The sequence below is a fragment of the Oncorhynchus gorbuscha genome, linkage group LG01 (assembly GCF_021184085.1).
Source record: "Oncorhynchus gorbuscha isolate QuinsamMale2020 ecotype Even-year linkage group LG01, OgorEven_v1.0, whole genome shotgun sequence".
Classification (NCBI taxonomy): Eukaryota; Metazoa; Chordata; class Actinopteri; order Salmoniformes; family Salmonidae; genus Oncorhynchus; species Oncorhynchus gorbuscha.
Window position 1 is genome coordinate 96,123,671 of NC_060173.1, and position 23,291 is coordinate 96,146,961.

The 23,291-nt window shown below is 47.7% G+C and overlaps 1 protein-coding gene across 1 annotated transcript in view; it reads right to left on the reverse strand.

Moving 5' to 3' along the window:
* Positions 1 to 329: 329 nt before the first annotated feature.
* LOC123989577 (matrix-remodeling-associated protein 5-like) overlaps positions 330 to 23,291 on the reverse strand; it is a 30,856-nt gene continuing 7,894 nt past the window's right edge. The window contains exons 6-10 of the mRNA XM_046290727.1: positions 13,209 to 13,650; positions 9,626 to 13,094; positions 8,389 to 9,028; positions 7,200 to 8,226; positions 330 to 3,146 (exon numbers count right to left, since the gene is read on the reverse strand). Coding sequence (XP_046146683.1) covers positions 989 to 3,146; positions 7,200 to 8,226; positions 8,389 to 9,028; positions 9,626 to 13,094; positions 13,209 to 13,650 — 7,736 coding nt within the window. The 3' untranslated portion in view covers positions 330 to 988. The remainder of the gene's footprint in view (positions 3,147 to 7,199; positions 8,227 to 8,388; positions 9,029 to 9,625; positions 13,095 to 13,208; positions 13,651 to 23,291) is intronic.

A 23,291-nucleotide genomic window follows, 5' to 3' on the forward strand; every position in this document is an offset into this window, starting at 1 on the left:
ATGAAACATATGTAATTACTACAAATACCATCTTCAAAGACTTGGTAACTGTTGTGTTTATTTGACATGATCTGGGACGTATGTATAGCCTATGACTGGAAGAGTGGTCGAGGTTGCAGGGTTTGAGAGCTGCAGACACAGAGAGCTGCAGACACAGAGAGCTGCAGACACAGAGAGCTGCAGACACAGAGAGCTGCAGATACAGAGAGCTGCAGACACAGAGAGCTGCAGACACAGAGAGCTGCAGACACAGAGAGCTGCAGATACAGAGAGCTGCAGACACAGAGAGCTGCAGACACAGAGAGCTGCAGATACAGAGAGCTGCAGACACAGAGAGCTGCAGACACAGAGAGCTGCAGACACAGAGCTGCAGATACAGAGAGCTGCAGACACAGAGAGCTGCAGACACAGAGAGCTGCAAACACAGAGAGCTGCAGACCCCTGAGGCTCCACAGAACTATCACTGGAGCAGTTCTGTGACCACTATCAAACATTTGCTCTGCTCAACAGTACACAACTATACAACAAGATAAATAGGGCAGGTTGACATCAACATACAGGTCGTGATACAGAGCTGAATGTGTTGTATTGCATGACGTGTTTTAAATAGGGCAGGTTGACAAAAACATACAGGTCGTGATACAGAGCTGAATGTGTTGTATTGCATGACGTGTTTTAAATAGGGCAGGTTGACATAAACATACAGGTCGTGATACAGAGCTGAATGTGTTGTATTGCATGACGTGTTTTGAGAGCTGATGCTCTTAAAGCCTGGTATAGTTTGTGTTGACACTTTATTTATTGATGATGCTGGTGCTTCTCAGCTGCTGATTTCATGTACATCTTTAACACACTCTGGCTGTAAGATGCATTTGTTTGTTTTTATCTCTATTAACAATCTTTAATCAACACCTCAGTCTTTAGTTGAACAGTATCTTCTACACTCAACTTTGCAGTTTCTTTGGGCAAAAATGATGTGTGTGTTCTGTTAGATCACATGTAGATAAGAGGCCTTGGTGTCAGTTCCGATGACGTTCCGTGCAGAACAACGGTAGAAACCTGTGTCTCTGCTAGTCGGGTTCTGGATCACCAGGGAACCCTGAGGACTCAGGTACCGGTTGCCATAGAGACGGGCCTGACCTGTGACCCTGAGCTGGGATTGGTCCGGCATCTCCCAGGTGATGGTCGCTCTGGGGGTTGCTATGACGTAGCAGGTTAGCTGAACGGCAACACCAGGACGGGTGTAGGTGAGGGGAGGGGGTCCGTTGGTGATGCGAGGGGGGTAGGCAATGACAATCACTGGAACTGTCAGGATAGATGATGTGTCCTGATTGGTGGATCGGCAGGAGTAGGTCCCCCTGTCAAACACAGATACCTGCTGCACCGTCAGAGTCCCGTCATCCAGGACTGAGTACCGACCCGTCCCTGCCGCCTGGCCCCGAGACACGACCACCCCGCTTGGCAACTTCCAGGTCAGAGACTCTGTCTGGCTGGAACCCTGACTGGGGCTGTCTGTCTGGGGGCAGGGTAGCTGTAGATTGTCTCCGTTGATGATGCTGACCAGAGAGCCTGATATGCTGGTGACCACAGGCTTCCTTTCCAGGACAACACTCCTCCCTGCCTCTGGCACTGAGCCTCTTGGGTGAGGTGTGCCCCCTTGGACTGGGACTCCTAGCAGAGGGTTCTCTGTGCTGACTGGGCCTCCTAAGTGAGGTTTCTCATTGGTGACTGGGCTTGTAGGGCGAGGTGTCTCCTGGCGAGATTTCTCTGTGGTCACTGGGCCTCTGGGGCGAGGTGTGTCCTCTCCGTCTGGGCCTCCTGAGCGAAGTTTCTCTCTGCTGACTGGGACTACTGGATGAGGTTGTTCTGGGCCTACTGGGCGAGGTTGCTCTTTGCTAACTGGGTTTACTGAGAAACGTTTCTCTGTGGTCACTGGGCCTCTGGAGTGAGGTGTGTCCATTGTGTCTGAGACCTCCAGGTGTACCATTATCCGAGCCTCACCCCTCTCGCCACGATTGACACACACCAGCATGCCGGAGTCACTTGCCTTCACCCCCCTCAGCTCCAGGGTTCCATTGCGGTGCACGGTGAGTCTGCTGCCATAGTAGGGCACAGGGAGAACCCCGATACCGGGCAACAACCAGGCCAGGCTGGGGAGAGGGAAGCCCTGGGATGGACATGGCAGAAGAACTGTCTGGCCTCTAACTGCTGAGACCCTTTGGTCCCCTACTTTACAGTCTCCATTATTACTGACACAATTACCTGCACTGACCCTATGATCCCTCCCTGCAGACTGACTGATGGAGATCACAGCACTCAGTCCACTACCACTAACAACAGCTATCTGTCTGTCTGCCCCATTTATCCCACCCCCAGCCCCATTGAGAGTGAAGCTGGGTGGTGTCACCATCACCTCCACCCCCATCACCTTGCTCCTCTCCCCAGCAGCATTGCTGGCTCGGCAGGTGTAGTTTCCTCCGTCAGCCCCTCTAGCCCCCTGGATCACCAAGGACCCGTCTTGCTGCACCACAACCGGACCTGATGCTTCCACTGGGAGGACACGATTCATTGGAGAGAGCCATGTGATCGTAGGGACAGGCTCTCCTTTAGCCCCACAGTTCAGAGCCACTGCGCCCCCTTGTTGCACCTTGATGACCTCATATTTGGTACTGGGGAAGGAGGGAGGTGAGGCGAGGACTTTGACCATCACACTCATAGTGTCCCTCCCCCCATGGTTCTCAGCGTGGCAAACATACTCCCCCTCCTCCTCCATCCCCACCGAGGGGAGGAACAGTGTTCCATTGTCAAAAACCACCAGTCGCCGGCTGCGCCTCCCACTCTCTTCCACCTGCAACAGGACACTTTTCACTGAGGTTCCATCCGGGAGGCTCCATCTTACCACGGGGTCGGGCTGGCCGGTCGCCAGACAGTCTACCTTTAGAGCTGCTCCGTACGATACCACCTTCTGATTTGATGGCTGCTTTGGCACAATTTTAGCAGGCTTTGTTGCCACGGTGACCTGGAGGAGGCGGAAGTCGTCAGCCAACTTATTTCGCGCGACACATAAATAGTCCCCCCCGTCTTTCTCCGTCACGGACTGGATATACAGCGTTCCATTACTGTGCACCTTTATCCTCTTGTCAAAACTGGAAATACAACACAGAGAGGATAAGGTTAGATAAGCACAAGACACAGAAACTGAGTGGACAAAACATTAGGAACAACTGCTCTTTCCATGACAGTAGCTAGGTTTCCTTCTGTCACAGCAACACATGTAGCTCAGTTGGTAGAGCATGGCGCTTGTAACGCCAGGGTAGTGGGTTCAGTTCCCGGGACCACCCATACGTAGAATGTATGCACACATGACTGTAAGTCGCTTTGGATAAAAGCGTCTGCTAAATGGCATATATTATATTATATTATTCATGCAATTATTCTAGAATCTGCATTAAGAAAATCTAAATTTTCCCACCAGTGGCATGTTCCCACCAAATGGACTTGTTGTGGATAGAAATCAGTGGGTGATGACATAGTTCACACAAAATGTACTTTTTCACTTAAGTTTTCATGTACCAAATCAAAATCTAAAGTTCAATGTGTTTCCATCGCATTTTCAACTCTTTGTCACAAAAACTGTTGCCTTAAATAGCAAATGTGTCAACTCTGGTCTCATCACATACGCTCCAGCCAACAGTTCGCAGATACAGTGTCGGTATTGTGTGTTGGTTGGTCAGTCAAAAATCGATCATCTTGTCACCAGAATAAGAACCTCGATATTTATTGGAAAGGAGCGTCAAGATCACCGTGCAATTTGACCTGTGAAGTTCATAAGATATTTAATCTGTAGCCTAATAAACTGCAAGGCTTCCAGAGCCGTAGTGGGAGGACCTCACACCATATCATTGTGGTGTGATCCTTCTGTAGCTCAGTTGGTAGAGCATGGCGCTTGTAACGCCAGGATAGTGGGTTCGATCCCCGGGACCACCCATACGTAGAATGTATGCACACATGACTGTAAGTCGCTTTGGATAAAAGCGTCTGCTAAATGGCATATATATTGTATGACTCCAAATGTACCTCAATGTGATGGTTATTCTACCACCATTACCACCATTTCCTGCACAATTACTTTTACAGACACAAAAAGACACCACCATGTCCAATGAACAAATGATCTGTCTGCATTTATACAATTACACCAAAACTCCTTTCCATCACAGCTGTCGTGATTGAGTGATTGAGTTTTTATATGACTTTACTTTACTTACATGAAAATTGTGGATGGAAACTTGGTTATAGACTGACCAGGTGAATCCAGGTGAAAACTATGATCCCTTATTGATGTCACTTGTTAAATCCACTTCAGTTAGTGTAGATGAAGGGGAGGAGACAGGTTAAAGAAGGATTTTTAAGCCTTGAGACAATTGAGACATGCATTGTGTATGTTTGCCATTCAGAGTGTGAATAGGCAAGAACAGATTTAAGTGCCTTTGAACAGGGTATGGTAGTAGGTGCCATGCGCACCGGTTTGAGTGTGTCAAGTACTGCAACGCTGCTGTTTTTTCACACTCAACAGTTTCCCAAATGGTCCACCACCCAAAGAACATCCAGCCAACTTGACACAACTGTGGGAAGCATTGGAATTGAGGCTGTTCTGAGGGCAAAAGCGTGTGCAACTCAGTATTAGGGAGGTGTTCCTAATGTTTTGTACAAACTAGACCAGGAATGGGCGACTTTGATGGGGGTGGGGGCCACAAAAAAACTGAACTCCTCATGAGGGACCGCAGTGGCTCGCAAGTCTGACATGCAGTCAGAGATGGCCCTAGCCTTTTGACAGCGGAGAGAAGTTTTGGAGTTCATTTCCTGCAATTCCACCCATTTTGCCCTGGGGCATGTGTGGGAGAAATTATTGCAGTTTTAAAGCAAGTGTGCTGCAATTCTACACATTTTGCCATGAGGTGGAGAGAAGATTTAGCAATTTAATAACTAATTTCCTGCAATTATACACATTTTTCCATGAGGCGTAGAGAAAATGTTTCTGTTTTACAGCTAATTTCCTGCAATTCTACCCAATTTTGCCATAGGGCGGACATAAATGTTAGCAGTATTTTATATTATATCTAGGTGAGAGTGACTAAAAAAATCAATGGGGGCCACGGTTGGAAATTTAACTACAGTGCCTTGCGAAAGTATTCGGCCCCCTTGAACTTTGCGACCTTTTGCCACATTTCAGGCTTCAAACATAAAGATATAAAACTGTATTTTTTTGTGAAGAATCAACAACAAGTGGGACACAATCATGAAGTGGAACGACATTTATTGGATATTTCAAGCTTTTTTTAACAAATCAAAAACGGAAAAATTGGGCGTGCAAAATTATTCAACCCCCCTTAAAAGTTAATACTTTGTAGCGCCACCTTTTGCTGCAATTACAGCTGTAAGTCGCTTGGGGTATGTCTCTATCAGTTTTGCACATCGAGAGACTGACATTTTTTCCCATTCCTCCTTGCAAAACAGCTCGAGCTCAGTGAGGTTGGATGGAGAGCATTTGTGAACAGCAGTTTTCAGTTCTTTCCACAGATTGGTCCTTCTGTAGCTCAGTTGGTAGAGCATGGCGCTTGTAACGCCAGGGTAATGGGTTCGATCCCCGGGACCACCCATACGTAGAATGTATGCACACATGACTGTAAGTCGCTTTGGATAAAAGCGTCTGCTAAATGGCATATATTATTATTATTATTATTATTAGATTCTCGATTGGATTCAGGTCTGGACTTTGACTTGGCCATTCTAACACCTGGATATGTTTATTTTTGAACCATTCCATTGTATATTTTGCTTTATGTTTTGGATCATTGTCTTCTTGGAAGACAAATCTCCGTCCCAGTCTTAGGTGTTTTGCAGACTCCATCAGGTTTTCTTCCAGAATGGTCCTGTATTTGGCTCCATCAATCTTCCGATCAATTTTAACCATCTTCCCTGTCCCTGCTGAAGAAAAGCAGGCCCAAACCATGATGCTGCCACCACCATGTTTGACAGTGGGGATGGTGGGTTCAGGGTGATGAGCTGTGTTGCTTTTACGCCAAACATAACATTTTGCATTGTTGCCAAAAAGTTCAATTTTGGTTTCATCTGACCAGAGCACCTTCTTCCACATGTTTGGTGTGTCTCCCAGGTGGCTTGTGGCAAACTTTAAACAACACTTTTTATGGATATCTTTAAGAAATGGCTTTCTTCTTGCCACTCTTCCATAAAGGCCAGATTTGTGCAATATACGACTGATTGTTTTCCTATGGACAGAGTCTCCCACCTCAGCTGTAGATCTCTGCAGTTCATCCAGAGTGATCATGGGCCTCTTGGCTGCATCTCTGATCAGTCTTCTCCTTGTATGAGCTGAAAGTTTAGAGGGACGGCCAGGTCTTGGTAGATTTGCAGTGGTCTGATACTCCTTCCATTTCAATATTATCGCTTGCACAGTGCTCCTTGGGATGTTTAAAGCTTGGGAAATCTTTTTGTATCCAAATCCGTCTTTAAACTTCTTCACAACAGTATCTAGGACCTGCCTGGTGCGTTCCTTGTTCTTCATGATGCTCTCTGCGCTTTTAACGGACCTCTGAGACTATCACAGTGCAGGTGCATTTATACGGAGACTTGATTACACACAGGTGGATTGTATTTATCATCATTAGTCATTTAGGTCAACATTGGATCATTCAGAGATCCTCACTGAACTTCTGGAGAGAGTTTGCTGCACTGAAAGTAAAGGGACTGAATAATTTTGCACGCCCAATTTTTCAGTTTTTGATTTGTTAAAAAAGTTTGAAATATCCAATAAATGTCGTTCCACTTCATGATTGTGTCCCACTTGTTGATGATTCTTCACAAAAAAATACAATTTTATATCTTTATGTTTGAAGCCTGAAATGTGTCAAAAGGTCGCAAAGTTCAAGGGGGCCGAATACTTTCGCAAGGCACTGTATGTAAACTACAAGTTTAGATATCAGGCTAGACTAATTTACCAATCTACAAATATTTTGTTGACATGAGCTAATTGAGTGACTGTCAGTGACTGACATAACAAGAGAAAAACTGGTAATGCACAACCAAATTTCGAAATTGCACCTTGTGCATTCCACTATAAGGGGGGCGGTCCTGGACTCGATTAAAAAGATTGGTAATCATTAAGGACAAACACGCACCTGTAACGGGCATCCACTAGTTTCTTGCCAGGTACCCTCCAGACCACTCTAGGCTCTGGGTTGCCGGTTGCTGAACAGTAAAGGAGCAGAGATTCACCATATATGACTATAGAACTGGATGGAGAGGTGAAGAGGATCCTAGCCTTACTGAGGGGGGAGGAGGGTTGGAGGGGAGGGTTAAGGACGGGGGAGGAGGGGGGAATATCAAATTTACTGTTGATGGAAGAGAAGGTCATTTTATCCATGGAGACAACTTCTCCATCTCCAGTCACCTCCACCCTCACCGTCCTCTTATCCCCGCCCACCGCATTAGTCGCCAGGCACTCGTAGCTCCCAGAGTCCTTAGTGGCTAGCTTGCGTATCAACAAGGTGGCATTGGGGAGGACAAACAGGTTCCCGTTGAGGAATTGAGAGGGGAGCAGAAAGGTGCCGTCAGGTGTCCTCCAGCGGATGAAGGGAGGGGGAGCTCCCCGGGCAGAGCATTGGGCGTAGAGAGGCAAACCAGCGGGCCGGGTTACCTTCTCCTCTCTGGGCTCCTGGATGGCTGGAGGAAGAGAGGACACATGGAGTCGGACTGACAGACTGCCAGCCCCTGCTAGGTTGGAGGCTACACAGCGATACAGTCCTCTGTCTGCTGGGCCGGCCACCAAGATACGCAGAGTACCATTAGGGAATATAGACACCCGGGGATGAGTTCCAAGGGCAGGGTTGGGGTTAGGGTCAGGGGTTAGGACGGAGAGGTCAGGTAGCACCCAGGACAGCAGAGGAACCGGCACCCCCTGAACCCGACACTCTAACCTCACCTCACCCCCCTGGTGCACCGTTGCATCTCTGTGGTTGGGTAGCTGAATCCGGGGTGGGTGGGACCAGACTTCCAGGGTCACCATGGCACGGTCCAGGCCCACAGAGTTCTGTGCCCTGCAGATATATGTCCCCCGGTCCTGGACCTGCACGCTCCGGATGAGAAAGGTTCCGTTGGGTAGGACCTGGAAACGCTCTGCCTTGTAGTCCAGTGACATCACAGCTCCTGGGACAGACAGGAATACATATTGAGTGGCATATTGTGTGTAAGAGTGGCAATAGTGAATGTATTGAGTAAAGTGTGGGTATGACAAAGTACATTTTGTGTATATGTGAGTGACAGTAGAATGCATTGTGTGTATAACTGAGAGTAGTGTGTGTAGCGTACCTGTGGAGACCTTGGTCCAGGTGATTGTTGGAGGAGGCTGTCCAATGGCCTCACAGGGCAGGAGGGCATCAATCTCAGCTGGGACAGACATTGGGCGCATGTGAGGGGGAGCGATACGGGGCCGGACACGCAAGACGGAGGTCTGAGGTGGGCGTTGGGCAATCACACTATGGGCTGGAGACGCGGGAGGGGAATGAGGAAGGGTGGACTCAGGGTTGAGTCCAGCCTGACTGTCTGTGGTGGGTGGGGCGGTCTTTGGGGAGCTGAAGGGAGCTCTGGTGGTGGGGACTACAGAGGAAGGGATCCCTAAAATATCTGGGAGAAGAAGTTTGGGCTTGATAGGGTGTAGTAGAGAGGGTGTGTGTTTTATAGGGGGTGGTGTTTGAAGTGGAGTTCTTACTGGGTCAGGCCTAGTGATGACATAGGGGTGCCGCCTGCTGGAGTGTTGTGAGTAGGTGGGGTAAGATGGGGGGCGGTAGCGACTACCATGTGAGTCTGGGATGGAGTTTACTCCTGGGTTCCTCCACACTATTGTACTAGTAAGAGTGGTAGTAGTAGTGGGAATAGTAGTAGTAGTTGTAGTAGGAATAGTGGTAGTAGTTGTAGGAATAGTTGTAGTAGTTGTAGGTATAGTAGTAGTAGTTGTAGGAATAGTGGTAGTAGTTGTAGGTATAGTAGTAGTAGTTGTGGGAATAGTGGTAGTAGTTGTAGGAATAGTAGCAGTAGTTGTAGGTATAGTGGTAGTAGTTGTGGGAATAGTGGTAGTAGTTGTAGGTATAGTAGTAGTAGTTGTAGGAATAGTGGTAGTAGTTGTAGGTATAGTGGTAGTAGTTGTAGGTATGGTGGTAGTAGTTGTAGGAATAGTAGCAGTAGTTGTAGGTATAGTGGTAGTAGTTGTGGGAATAGTGGTAGTAGTTGTAGTAATAGTAGTAGTAGTTGTAGGAATAGTGGTAGTAGTTGTATGTATAGTGGTAGTAGTTGTAGGTATGGTGGTAGTAGTTGAAGGTATAGTAGTAGTAGTTGTAGAAATAGTGGTAGTAGTTGTAGGAATAGTGGTAGTAGTTGTAGGTATAGTGGTAGTAGTTGTAGGAATAGTGGTAGTAGATGTAGGAATAGTGGTAGTAGTTGTAGGTATAGTGGTAGTAGTTGTAGGAATAGTGGTAGTAGATGTAGGTATAGTGGTAGTAGTTGTAGGAATAGTGGTAGTAGTTGTAGGAATAGTGGTAGTAGTTGTAGAAATAGTGGTAGTAGTTGTAGGAATAGTAGCAGTAGTTGTAGGAATAGTAGCAGTAGTTGTAGGAATAGTAGTAGTAGATGTAGGAATAGTTATAGTGGTAGTTCTTCTAATAAAGGTGATGACTGTAGAGGAGGTGATGGCTGAAGCAGTGATAGCTGCTATATTAGCTGTAGTTGGGGGCAGTAGCTGTTTTGTAGATGAAAAAGAGCTGTCTATTTCTGACTCTGGCTGTCTCTCCTCTGGTTCATCAGGTGCTAGATCGACTGGTTTTATCTTATTGGGTTCTTCTTCAGTGATTGGGTAAAGTGGTTCTATCTCACTGGGTTCTTCATCAGTTGCTGGTGGTTCTATCTCACTGGGTTCTTCATCAGTTGCTGGTGCTTCTATCTCACTGGGTTCTTCATCAGTTGCTGGTGGTTCTATCTCACTGGGTTCTTCATCAGTTGCTGGTGCTTCTATCTCACTGGGTTCTTCATCAGTTGCTGGTGGTTCTATCTCACTGGGTTCTTCATCAGTTGCTGGTGCTTCTATCTCACTGGGTTCTTCATCAGTTGCTGGTGGTTCTATCTCACTGGGTTCTTCATCAGTTGCTGGTGCTTCTATCTCACTGGGTTCTTCATCAGTTGATGATGGTTCTATCTCACTGGGTTCTTGATCAGTTGCTGATGGTTCTATCTCACTGGGTTCTTCTTCATCAGTTGCTGACGGTTCTATCTCACTGGGTTCTTTTTCAGTTGCTGGTGGTCCTATCTCACTTAGTTCTTCCTTGGTTTCTGGGTAGAGTGGTTCTATCTCACTGGGTTCTTTCTCAGTACCAGTAGGTGTTGTTCCACCTGGTGTGGTTCCAGACCGAGTGGTAGTTGCTTTGATATCCTCTGGGTTGTGTTGGTTGAAGACAGATGGATCCTGTTCTTTTAGAGTGGCCCCGACCTGACCCTCTGTTATAGCATAACTCTGTTTTTCTGTGTGACTGTGAGTGACTGTGGGTGTATGTTTGCCTGTGTGTGTGCGTGTGTGTGTGATAGTCGCTTGGGACCTGTCTGGGAGCCGAGCAGCAGTGTTTGTTAAGTGAGTCACCCTGTCTGTGTATGTCTGGGGCGAAGGGGGCGAGGCAGAAAGGAAGACAGGGGGGGAGACAGATGTGCTTGATGGAGCAGTGATCCTAGTTAAGGATGGAGTAGTAGTAGTAGTAGTAGTAGTAGTTCTTATAGTAATGGTTGTAGCAGGTGCTGTCAGTTTCCTGGGGTTTGTAAGTGCTGCTCTGGTGGTAGTGGGACTTAAATTATTCTGGAGAGGGGAGGTTGGACCTGGGGGCATGGGTCGTCCTCTGAGTCTGTTGATGCGTCTCCTCTGGCCAGGCCTATTGCTGGCATTCCAGGGGCTTCTGGGTCGCGACGGAACAGAGTTGGAGAACATTACCTTTCCAGAGTTTGTTGTTCCAGTCCTCTCACCCTCACCTGTAGTCCTTACAGGGATAACACTCTGTCTCCTTTCCTCTATGTTAGTGCAATTGACATTGGAGGTTGGCTTTGTGCTCTGGGGGAAGTTATTGCTCGGATCTGAAGTGTTTGGTGTCTCTGGGGCCACTCTATCCTTTGTTAGCAGATCTGGGATTAGTGATGTATGGATGAGGTTTAACCACTCTTCCTGTAGACTGAGGACATCTATGGAAGAACTCTTTGAGGTATCAGCCCCTGAGTCCAATACAAGATGTTGATCAGAGTTTCTTCCCACGCTTACCTCTGGTGTGCTGTTTGGTAATGTCGTGTCTGTATGTATTCTGGTTGTCTGTGTTTTAGTTGTCTGTATTCTCTCTGTCTGTATTATGTCTGGCTGTGTGCTACTTGGCTGTGTGTAGCCTGGCTTTCTTCTGGTTTTATGTCTGCTGTCTGGCTGTGTGCTGCCAGGATTTGTTCTGGTTGTGTGATTGCTTTCTGTATGTCTGCTATTTGTCTGTATTCTGGTTGACTGTGCTCTAGTTGGGATTGAGGTGGTTGTTTGTGCTTCAATTGGGGTTGAGGTGGTTGTCTGTGCTTCAGTTGGGGTTGAGGTGGTTGTCTGTGCTTCAGTTGGGGCTGAGGTAGTTGTCTGTGCTTCAGTTGGGGTTGAGGTGGTTGTCTGTGCTTCAATTGGGGTTGAGGTGGTTGTCTGTGCTTCAGTTGGGGCTGAGGTGGTTGTCTGTGCTTCATTTGGGGTTGAGGTGGTTGTCTGTGCTTCAGTTGGGGCTGAGGTGGTAGAATGTGCTCTTGTTGGGGGTGGTACATTCAGGGAGTCTGTGATTTTAGGGGCAGTCCTTTCACGTATCTTAGTCAGCAGGTCGGTCCATTTCTGAGGGTCTATTTTGTGCTTGGCCAGGTTAAAGCTCCGCCGACCCTCCAACCTGTTCCTCCTCTGCTCCACAGGGAAGCCTCTCCTCAAGGGCTTCTTGCCCTTTTGGGGTGGTCTGCTTCCCTCCACCCTCACCATGTGGGATCTGATGGGGGTACGCCATGTCCTGTTGTAACCTGCCCTAGTGTGCAGTATGTTCTCCCCCTCATCATCTCCTGACCCCCCCTCTTCAATCTCCTCACCGCCTAGAGGGGCTCGTACCCTGTTGGACACTCCGGCCGCAGATTGTGGCCTCATGGGATATCTAATTCGTGATGAGGTGTCAGAAGGACGCGGGGTGAGCGTCAGTCTGGTGGAGAGAGAGTCAGCACCGTACTGGTTCACCGCTACACACCGGTACAGGCCTGCATCTCCCAGCGCAGGGATGGGGAGAGACAGGGTACCGTTGGCCAAGACAGTAACCCCTGCCTCGTCCTTTCTCCTCCCCTCGTTCCTACTCCCTACCACTCTCCCGCCAGGAAGAACCCAGTTCACCTCAACCTTCGGTGTACCAGAGGCCTCACACGGCAGACTGACAGGGTCTCCAACCAATCCAGTCACAGCCGGGCCTAGCTCCTCCCCTGGGAAAGGATTGGATGATTCTACCACCGCCAGACGGAGGGGGAGGACATCAACATCTCCCCCCGCCCGGGCCACGCAATAGTACAGTCCAGCATCAGAGTGATACACTCTCTGCAGGACCAGCCCCTGGCCAGACACCCGGACCCTACCATCTGAGCTGCGGTAGGGAGAGGAGACTGTTGAACCATCTGGGAAAACCCATTGGAGCCTGTGGTCTCCAGAGCTTAGGTCTCCAATAGAGCTGAGGACAGGGCAGGGCAGGTGGATCTGTCTCTCTGCAGCTGCAGTAAAAGCTGTGTGGGTGTGGTTGGTCTGGATGAGGACCCAGGAGTGTGGGGATGGGGGGTCTGGGGGAGCAGACACCAGGGTGGACAGGGTCAGTTTAACCCTGTGGGCGCTGGACTGAGCTCTGTTGAGCTCTAGACTGACATGGGGCTGCAGTAACCAGGCAGGCTGGGCTTGAATACTGGCCTTGACCCCTGTATGGTAGTAGCCCTCCTTCTCTGCTGTCTGTCTGTACCTGAAGGACAAGAAAGGACAGATTTGATCTATGTGTTGGGGTTACAACAAAATTGTACAAGTAAAGAGGAAAATAACACAGGAATGTGTCTTGTGTGTTTCTGTATTTTCGTACCTGTAGGCAAGTCTTGGGGCTTTACTCAACATTATTTCTCTTTGAAGCCTGACAGGAGTCTCACTGTAGTAGGCCAGCAGCCTCCACAGCCTCTCATAGCCATGCCCATCCACCCCACAGTCCAGGGAGAGGGAGATGGGGATGGAGGAGGAGGAAAGGTGTGGTGGGGTAATGTCAGGAGTCTGTGAGGAGTGTGTGATGTTACACTTCAGATCAACAGCATTCCCCTGTTGGTCAGACATCCCCAGGGAGGCGTTGCCTAAAGCCTCTCTAAAGGTTTCTATTGGTTGAACTTCGCCATCCTCCTGAGATGAGGTTCTAGGATTGATGGAGATGACAGGCGAGGTGCAGGATAGGTCTTTCTGCTGCAAAAGGCCATGACCCTTCATGTGTTTGGGTGAGGCACAGACCAGGCAATGCGGCCCCGGACATTTCAACACCCCTGAGAGAGAAGAGAAGAATCAGAATTTCCTCACCCAAATAAGCATCCCAATTCCACTGAATCTGATTGAGACTCAGTAGGTAGCAGTGGAGGCTCCTCAGAGGAAGAAGAGGCGGACCATAAATATTAAAATGGTAAAACATTTAAAAAGTTATCAGTTTTAGATAAAACTATACTCAATATATTCACGTCACCAAATAATTTATTAACACACTGTTTTGCAAAGAAGGTCTACAGTAGCCTCAACAGCACTCTCTAGGGTAACACCATGGTGTAGTTGGAGGACAGCTAGCTTCCATCCTCCTCTGGGTACATTGACTTCAATACAAAACCTAGGAGGCTCATAGTTCTCACCCCTTTCCATAGACCAACACTGTAATTATGACAACTTCCAGAGGACATCCTCCAACCTATCAGAACTCTTGCAGCATGAACTGACATGTTGTCCATCCAATCAAAGGATCAGATAATTAATCTAGTACTGAAAGCATAAGCTACAGCTAGCTAGCCTTGCAGTGCATAAAAAGTGGCGAGTAGTTGACTCAAAGAGAGACAAAGACATTAGTTGACAAAGACAAATTAATTTATTCCAAGATTAAGGAGAAGCAAGAGAGAGAGAGAGATTTTTTTATTTTTTATTACTTTGTTTCACTTAGCTAGAAAATGCAGATAGCTAGTTTAGCCTACTCCAACACCCTACTCAAACAGAAGGATGCTATGTTAGCTAGCTGGCTATGCTTATCAAACACAACACTGGAACTCTTCCAAGTCACGGTAAGCTTTTGGTTTTACTAATTTATTGCACTGGGGCCCGCCGGTGTAAGTGCGAAACTGCTTACTGACTGTAAACTGTAACGTTACTGCATGATTGTAGCGTGTTTACTAATGTGTTAGGTCTATTAGCTATGTTGACTATGGCGTTTCTTTAGGTAATATGGGGACAACGATGTAGGTTGTCTGTAGCGGTTATGATTCGGTTTGGCTTGGAAAGGTTTTTTCATCTGGTCACATATAGCTGATGTGTTGTGCATTGAAGTCCACAAGCAAAGGGAAAGGGTGAGAGGAGGAGGGTGCATAGATGCGAGAAGGAATACAACGAGGCTGCTATGAAAGTGAACTGTGTTTACATGTGATCAGGGGTGTGTTCCTTGTTTTTGTTATGCAGGTGAATGAGGACCCAAAAGCGACTTGGCGAAAACAGAGTCTTTATTCCAGTATAGGATAAAAGCAATACTCCTGGACAATCAAAGCAGAAAACAAAACATGAAAAAACGTAAATCCACTCGTAGTGACGAGGACAGACTGGAGACTCGACCATTGACTGCAGGTTGCCTCGGGAAGGCACCGACCGTAGCAGACTCAGACACCTGCTCACACGCAGCATCTGAAGGAGACAAGACACGACAGGGCGAGACAATGACACAGCACAGCGAACATCATACAAGGATCCGACAAGGACAGAAGCGGAAAACAAGGGGAGAAATAGGGACTCTAATCAGAGGACAAAATAGGGGACAGGTGTGAAAAGACTAAATGAGTGAGTTAGGAGAATGAGGAACAGCTGGGAGCAGGAACGGAACGATAGAGAGAGGAGAGAGAGGGAGGGGGAGAGAGAGGGATAGAAAAAGGGAACGAACCTAATAAGACCAGCAGGGGGAAACGAACAGAAGGGAAAGCATAATGACAAGACAATATAAGACAAAACATGACAGTACCCCCCCACTCACCGAGCGCCTCCTGGCGCACTCGAGGAGGAATCCTGGCGGCAACGGAGGAAATCATCAATCAGCGAACGGTCCAGCACGTCCCGAGATGGAACCCAACTCCTCTCCTCAGGACCGTAACCCTCCCAATCCACTAAGTACTGGTGACCACGTCCCCGAGAACGCATGTCCATGATCCTACGTACCTTGTAAATAGGTGCGCCCTCGACAAGGACGGGGGGAAGACAAACGGGGGTGCGAAGAAAGGGCTTGACACAGGAGACATGGAAGACAGGATGGACGCGACGAAGATGTCGCGGAAGAAGCAGTCGGACAGCGACAGGATTGACGACCTGGGAGACACGGAACGGACCAATGAACCGCGGAGTCAACTTACGAGAAGCTGTCGTAAGGGGAAGGTTACGAGTGGAAAGCCACACTCTCTGGCCGCGACAATACCTAGGACTCTTAATCCTACGTTTATTGGCGGCTCTCACAGTCTGCGCCCTGTAACGGCAAAGTGCAGACCTCACCCTCCTCCAGGTGCGCTCACAACGTTGGACAAACGCCTGAGCGGAGGGAACGCTGGACTCGGCGAGCTGGGACGAGAACAGAGGAGGCTGGTAACCCAGACTACTCTGAAACTGAGATAGCCCGGTAGCAGACGAAGGAAGCGAGTTGTGAGCGTATTCTGCCCAGGGGAGCTGTTCTGCCCAAGACGCAGGGTTTCTAAAAGAAAGGCTGCGTAGTATGCGACCAATCGTCTGATTGGCCCTTTCTGCTTGACCGTTAGACTGGGGATGAAAACCGGAAGAGAGACTGACGGAAGCACCAATCAAACGACAGAACTCCCTCCAAAACTGTGACGTGAATTGCGGACCTCTGTCTGAAACGGCGTCTAACGGGAGGCCATGAATTCTGAACACATTCTCGATGATGATTTGTGCCGTCTCCGTAGCGGAAGGAAGCTTAGCGAGGGGAATGAAATGTGCCGCCTTAGAGAACCTATCGACAACCGTAAGAATCACAGTCTTCCCCGCAGACGAAGGCAGACCGGTAATGAAGTCTAAGGCGATGTGAGACCATGGTCGAGAAGGAATGGGAAGCGGTCTGAGACGACCGGCAGGAGGAGAGTTACCTGACTTAGTCTGCGCGCAGTCCGAACAAGCAGCCACGAAACGGCGCGTGTCACGCTCCTGAGTAGGCCACCAAAAGCGCTGGCGAATAGAAGCAAGAGTACCTCGAACGCCGGGATGGCCAGCTAACTTGGCAGAGTGAGCCCACTGAAGAACAGCCAGACGAGTAGAAACAGGAACGAAAAGAAGGTTACTAGGACAGCGCGCGGCGACGCAGTGTGAGTGAGTGCTTGCTTAACCTGTCTCTCAATTCCCCAGACTGTCAACCCGACAACACGCCCATAAGGAAGAATCCCCTCGGGATCAGTAGAAGCCACAGAAGAACTAAAGAGACGGGATAAGGCATCAGGCTTGGTGTTCTTATTACCCGGGCGATAAGAAATCACAAACTCGAAACGAGCGAAAAACAACGCCCAACGAGCTTGACGTGCATTAAGTCGTTTGGCAGAACGGATGTACTCAAGGTTCCTATGGTCAGTCCAAACGACAAAGGAACGGTCGCCCCCTCCAACCACTGTCGCCATTCGCCTAGGGCTAAGCGGATGGCGAGCAGTTCGCGGTTACCCACATCATAGTTGCGTTCCGATGGCGACAGGCGATGAGAAAAATAAGCGCAAGGATGAACCTTATCGTCAGACTGGAAGCGCTGGGATAGAATGGCTCCCACGCCCACCTCTGAAGCGTCAACCTCGACAATGAATTGTTTAGTGACGTCAGGAGTAACGAGGATAGGAGCGGACGTAAAACGCTTTTTGAGGAGATCAAAAGCTCCCTGGGCGGAACCGGACCACTTAAAGCACGTCTTGACAGAAGTAAGAGCTGTGAGAGGGGCAGCAACTTGACCGAAATTACGAATGAAACGCCGATAGAAATTAGCGAAACCTAGAAAGCGCTGCAACTCGACACGTGACCTTGGAACGGGCCAATCACTGACAGCCTGGACCTTAGCGGGATCCATCTGAATGCCTTCAGCGGAAATAACAGAACCTAGAAAAGTGACGGAGGAGACATGAAAGGCGCACTTCTCAGCCTTCACGTAGAGACAATTCTCTAAAAGGCGCTGGAGTACACGTCAAACTTGCTGAACATGAATCTCGAGTGACGGTGAAAAAATCAGGATATCGTCAAGGTAGACAAAAACAAAGATGTTCAGCATGTCTCTCAGTACATCATTAACTAATGCCTGAAAAACAGCTGGAGCATTAGCGAGACCAAACGGCAGAACCCGGTACTCAAAATGCCCTAACGGAGTGTTAAACGCCGTTTTCCACTCGTCCCCCTCTCTGATGCGCACGAGATGGTAAGCATTACGAAGGTCCAACTTAGTAAAGAACCTGGCTCCCTGCAGAATCTCGAAGGCTGATGACATAAGGGGAAGCGGATAACGATTCTTAACCGTTATGTCATTCAGCCCTCGATAATCCACGCAGGGGCGCAGAGTACCGTCTTTCTTCTTAACAAAAAAAAACCCCGCCCCGGCAGGAGAGGAAGAAGGCACTACGGTGCCGGCGTCAAGAGAAACAGACAAATAATCCTCGAGAGCCTTACGTTCGGGAGCCAACAGAGAGTATAGTCTACCCCGAGGGGGAGTGGTCCCCGGAAGGAGATCAATACTACTATCATACGACCGGTGAGGAGGAAGGGAGTTGGCTCTGGACCGACTGAAGACCGTGCGCAGATCATGATATTCCTCCGGCACTCCTGTCAAATCACCAGGTTCCTCCTGTGAAGAGGGGACAGAAGAAACAGGAGGGATAGCAGACATTAAACACTTCACATGACAAGAAACGTTCCAGGATAGGATAGAATTACTAGACCAATTAATAGAAGGATTATGACATACTAGCCAGGGATGACCCAAAACAACAGGTGTAAAAGGTGAACGAAAAATCAAAAAGGAAATAGTCTCACTGTGGTTACCAGATACTGTGAGGGTTAAAGGTAGTGTCTCATATCTGATACTGGGGAGATGACTACCATCTAAGGCGAACATGGGCGTGGGCTTCCCTAACTGTCTGAGAGGAATGTCATGTTTCCGAGCCCATGCTTCGTCCATAAAACAACCCTCAGCCCCAGAGTCTATCAAGGCACTGCATGTAGCAGCCGAACCGGTCCAGCGTAGATGGACCGACATAGTAGTACAGGATCTTGATGGAGAGACCTGAGTAGTAGCGCTCACCAGTAGCCCTCCGCTTACTGATGAGCTCTGGCTTTTACTGGACATGAATTGACAAAATGTCCAGCAAATCCGCAATAGAGGCACAGGCGGTTGGTGATCCTCCGTTCCCTCTCCTTAGTCGAGATGCGAATACCTCCCAGCTGCATGGGCTCAGACTCTGAGCCGGAGGAAGGAGATGGTTGCGATGCGGAGAGGGGAAACACTGTTAACGCGAGCTCTCTTCCACAAGCTCGGTGACGAAGATCTACCCGTCGTTCTATGAGGATGGCGAGTGCAATCAAACAGTCCACACTGGAAGGAACCTCCAGGGAGAGAATCTCATCCTTAACCTCTGCGTGGAGTCCCTCCAGAAAACGAGCGAGCAGCGCCGGCTCGTTCCAGTCACTAGAGGCAGCAAGAGTGCGAAACTCTATAGAGTAATCCGTTATGGATCGATCACCTTGACATAGGGAAGCCAGGGCCCTAGAAGCCTCCCTACCAAAAACTGAACGATCAAAAACCCGTGTCATCTCCTCTTTAAAGTTCAGGTAATTGTTAGAACAATCAGCCCTTGCCTCCCAGATAGCTGTGCCCCACTCTCGAGCCCGGCCAGTAAGGAGTGATATGACGTAAGCCACCCGAGCTCTCTCTCTTGAGTATGTGTTGGGTTGGAGAGAGAACACAATATCACACTGGGTGAGAAAGGAGCGGCACTCAGTGGGCTGCCCGGAGTAACAAGGTGGGTTATTAACCCTAGGTTCCGGAGACTCGGCAGACCAGGAAGTAGCTGGTGGCACGAGACGAAGACTCTGGAACTGTCCAGAGAGGTCGGAAACCTGAGCGGCCAGGGTCTCAATGGCATGACGGGCAGCAGACAATTCCTGCTCGTGTCTGCCGAGCATAGCTCCCTGGATCTCGACGGCAGTGTTACGAGAATCCGTAGTCGCTGGGTCCATTCTCGGTCGGATCCTTCTGTTATGCAGGTGAATGAGGACCCAAAAGCGACTTGGCGAAAACAGAGTCTTTATTCCAGTATAGGATAAAAGCAATACTCCTGGACAATCAAAGCAGAAAACAAAACATGAAAAAACGTAAATCCACTCGTAGTGACGAGGACAGACTGGAGACTCGACCATTGACTGCAGGTTGCCTCGGGAAGGCACCGACCGTAGCAGACTCAGACACCTGCTCACACGCAGCATCTGAAGGAGACAAGACACGACAGGGCGAGACAATGACACAGCACAGCGAACATCATACAAGGATCCGACAAGGACAGAAGCGGAAAACAAGGGGAGAAATAGGGACTCTAATCAGAGGACAAAATAGGGGACAGGTGTGAAAAGACTAAATGAGTGAGTTAGGAGAATGAGGAACAGCTGGGAGCAGGAACGGAACGATAGAGAGAGGAGAGAGAGGGAGGGGGAGAGAGAGGGATAGAAAAAGGGAACGAACCTAATAAGACCAGCAGGGGGAAACGAACAGAAGGGAAAGCATAATGACAAGACAATATAAGACAAAACATGACAGTTTTATTTAATTTTATTTAACCAGGTAGGCTAGTTGAGAACAAGTTCTCATTTACAACTGCGACCTAGCCAAGATAAAGCAAAGCAGCGCAACAAAAACAACAACACAGAGTTACACATGGGACAAACAGACATACAGTCAATAACACAATACAAAAAGGACATTCCAACGATTCGGTTGCAAAACGTTTCTTAAACTGAAGCAAACGGAACGAAATGGGGATAAACATACCTGAATTTGTCCAATAGAAACTCTCGTTTGCAACTGTTGGACTAATGATTTCAACCTTGATCAGCTAGATGCAGGCAAGAGTGTGCAAGGCGGTATTGAATATGTCACTGTCAGTCCATGTGTCACTGTGTGCTATGTTGTAAACTTTCATTCATAGGCTAAGTTGTACCAACCTCATGATGGGTAAAGGGAGAATTTGAGTATCATGCAGTAGCCTAAACCTATCGCTGTTACATTGAACTGGGTGAATGGAATATGAAAGACAGTCATTCAATATGTTGTAATAGAAATAAGGCCATAGTCATGAATTTAAAAAAAAAGTCATTTCTCATCTTAAACGGCACCAACCGTCACTGGTAGGTAGGAATGTGCTTCTTTCCCTTTCATGAAGATTCAATAGTATTGTCACACCTACTCCTGCTCCCTCCCTCTGGCGCTCCACATCCCCGGTCAACCCACATTGCGCACACCTGGACTCCATCACCATCCTGATTACTTTCCCTTCATATAGTCCTCAGTAGCCTCTGTAATCAGGCAGTATTGGTTACATTCAGTACGCTTCTCCTGTTTTGTTTATCTGAATGATTATTAAACCCACCTTCTGCACCTGCTTCCTGCGTATACGTTACACATATGTGGATACATGGGCTCTGATATGGTACATTTTACATACACTGGTTGGAGTCATTTAAACTCATTTTAAAACCACTCCACAAATTTCTTGTTAACAAACCATAGTTTTGGCAAGTCGGTTAGGACATCTACTTTGTGCATGACACAAGTCATTTTTCCAACAATTGTTTACAGACAGATTATTTCACTTAACATTCACTGTATCACAATTCCAGTGGGTCAGAAGTTTACATACACTAAGTTGACTGTGCCTTTAAACAGCTTGGAAAATTACAAAAAAAATTACAAAAAAGGCTTCTGATAGGCTAATTGACATAATTTGAGTCAATTGAAAGCGTATCTGTGGATGTATTTCAAGGACTACCTTCAAACTCAGTGCCTCTTTGCTTGACATAATGGGAAAATCAAAAGAAATCAGCCAAGACCTAAGAAAAAAATTGGAGACCTCCACAAGTCTGGTTCATCCTTGGGAGACATTTCCAAACACCTGAAGGTACCACGTTCATCTGTAAAAACAATAGTACCCAAGTATAAACACCATAGGACCATGCAGCCATCATACCGCTCAGGAAGGAGACACGTTCTGTCTCTAGAGATGAAGGTACTTTGGTGCGAAAAGTGCAAATCAATCCCAGAACAACAGCAAAGGACCTTGTGAAGATGCTGGAGGCAACTGGTACAAAAGTATCTATTTCCACAGTAAAACAAGTCCTATTTCGACATAACCTGAAAGGCCGCTCAGCAAGGAAGAAGCCACTGCTCCAAAACTGCCATAAAAAAGCCAGACTACAGTTTGCAACTGCACATAGGACAAAGATTGTACTTTTTGGAGAAATGTCCTCTGGTCTGATGAAACAAAAATAGAACTGTTTGGCCATAATGACCATTGTTATGTTTGGAGGCAAAAGGGGGATGCTTGCAAGCCGAAGAACACCATCCCAACCGTGAATCACGAGGGTGGCAGCATCATGTTTTGGAGGTGCTTTGCTGCAGGAGAGACTGGTGCACTTCACAAAATAAATGGCATGACGAGGATGGAAAATTACGTGGATATATTGAAGCAACATTTCAAGACATCAGTCAGGAAGTTAAAGCTTGGTCGCAAATGGGTCTTCCAAATGGACAATGACCCCAAGCATACTTCCAAAGTTCATCACAAAACCCTGACCTCAATCCAATAGAACATTTTTGGGCAGAACTGAAAAAGCTTGTGTGAGCAAGGAGGCCTACAAACCTGACTCAGTTACACCAGCTCTGTCAGGAGGAATGGACCAAAATTCACCCAACTTATTGTGGGAAGCTTGTGGAAGGCTACCTAAAGTGTTTGACTCAAGTTAAACAATTTAAAGGCAATGCTACCATATACTAATTGAGCGTATGTACACTTCTGACCCACTGGGAATGTGATGAAAGAAATACAATGCTCTTATTCTGAGATTTCACAATCTTTAATAGTGGTGATCCTAACTGACCTAAGACAGGGAATTTTTACTAGTATTAAATGTCAGGAATTGTGAAAAACTGAGTTTAACGTATTTGGCTAAGGTGTATGAACAACTTCCAACTACAACTGTGTATATAAAAACTGCTCAAAAAAATCAAGTAACAAAATAAAGTAACTAAAATAACACATCCTAGATCTGAATGAACGAAATATTCTTATTAAATACTTTTTTCTTTACAGTTTAATGTGGTGACAACAAAATCACACAAAAATTATCAATTTATCAACCCATGGAGGTCTGGATTTGGAGTCACACTCAAACTTAAAGTGGAAAACCACACTACAGGCTGATCCAACTTTGATATAATGTCCTTAAAACAAGTCAAAATTAGGCTCAGTATTGTGTGTGGCCTCCACGTGCCTGTATTACCTCCCTACAACACCTGGGCATGCTCCTGATGAGGTGGCGGATGGTCTCCTGAGGGATCTCCTCCCAGACCTGGACTAAAGGATCCGCCAACTCCTGGACAGTCTGTGGTGCAATGTGGCGTTGGTGGATGGAGAGAGACATGATATCCCAGATGTGCTCAATTGGATTCAGGTCTGGGGAACGGGCGGGCCAGTCCATAGCATCAATTCCTTCCTCTTGCAGGAACTGCTGACACGCTCCAGCCACATGAGGTCTAACATTGTCTTGCATTAGGAGGAACCCAGGGCCAACCGCACCAGTATATGGTCTCACAAGGCGTCTGAGGATCTCATCTCTGTACCTAATGGCAGTCAGGCTACCTCTGGCGAGCACATGG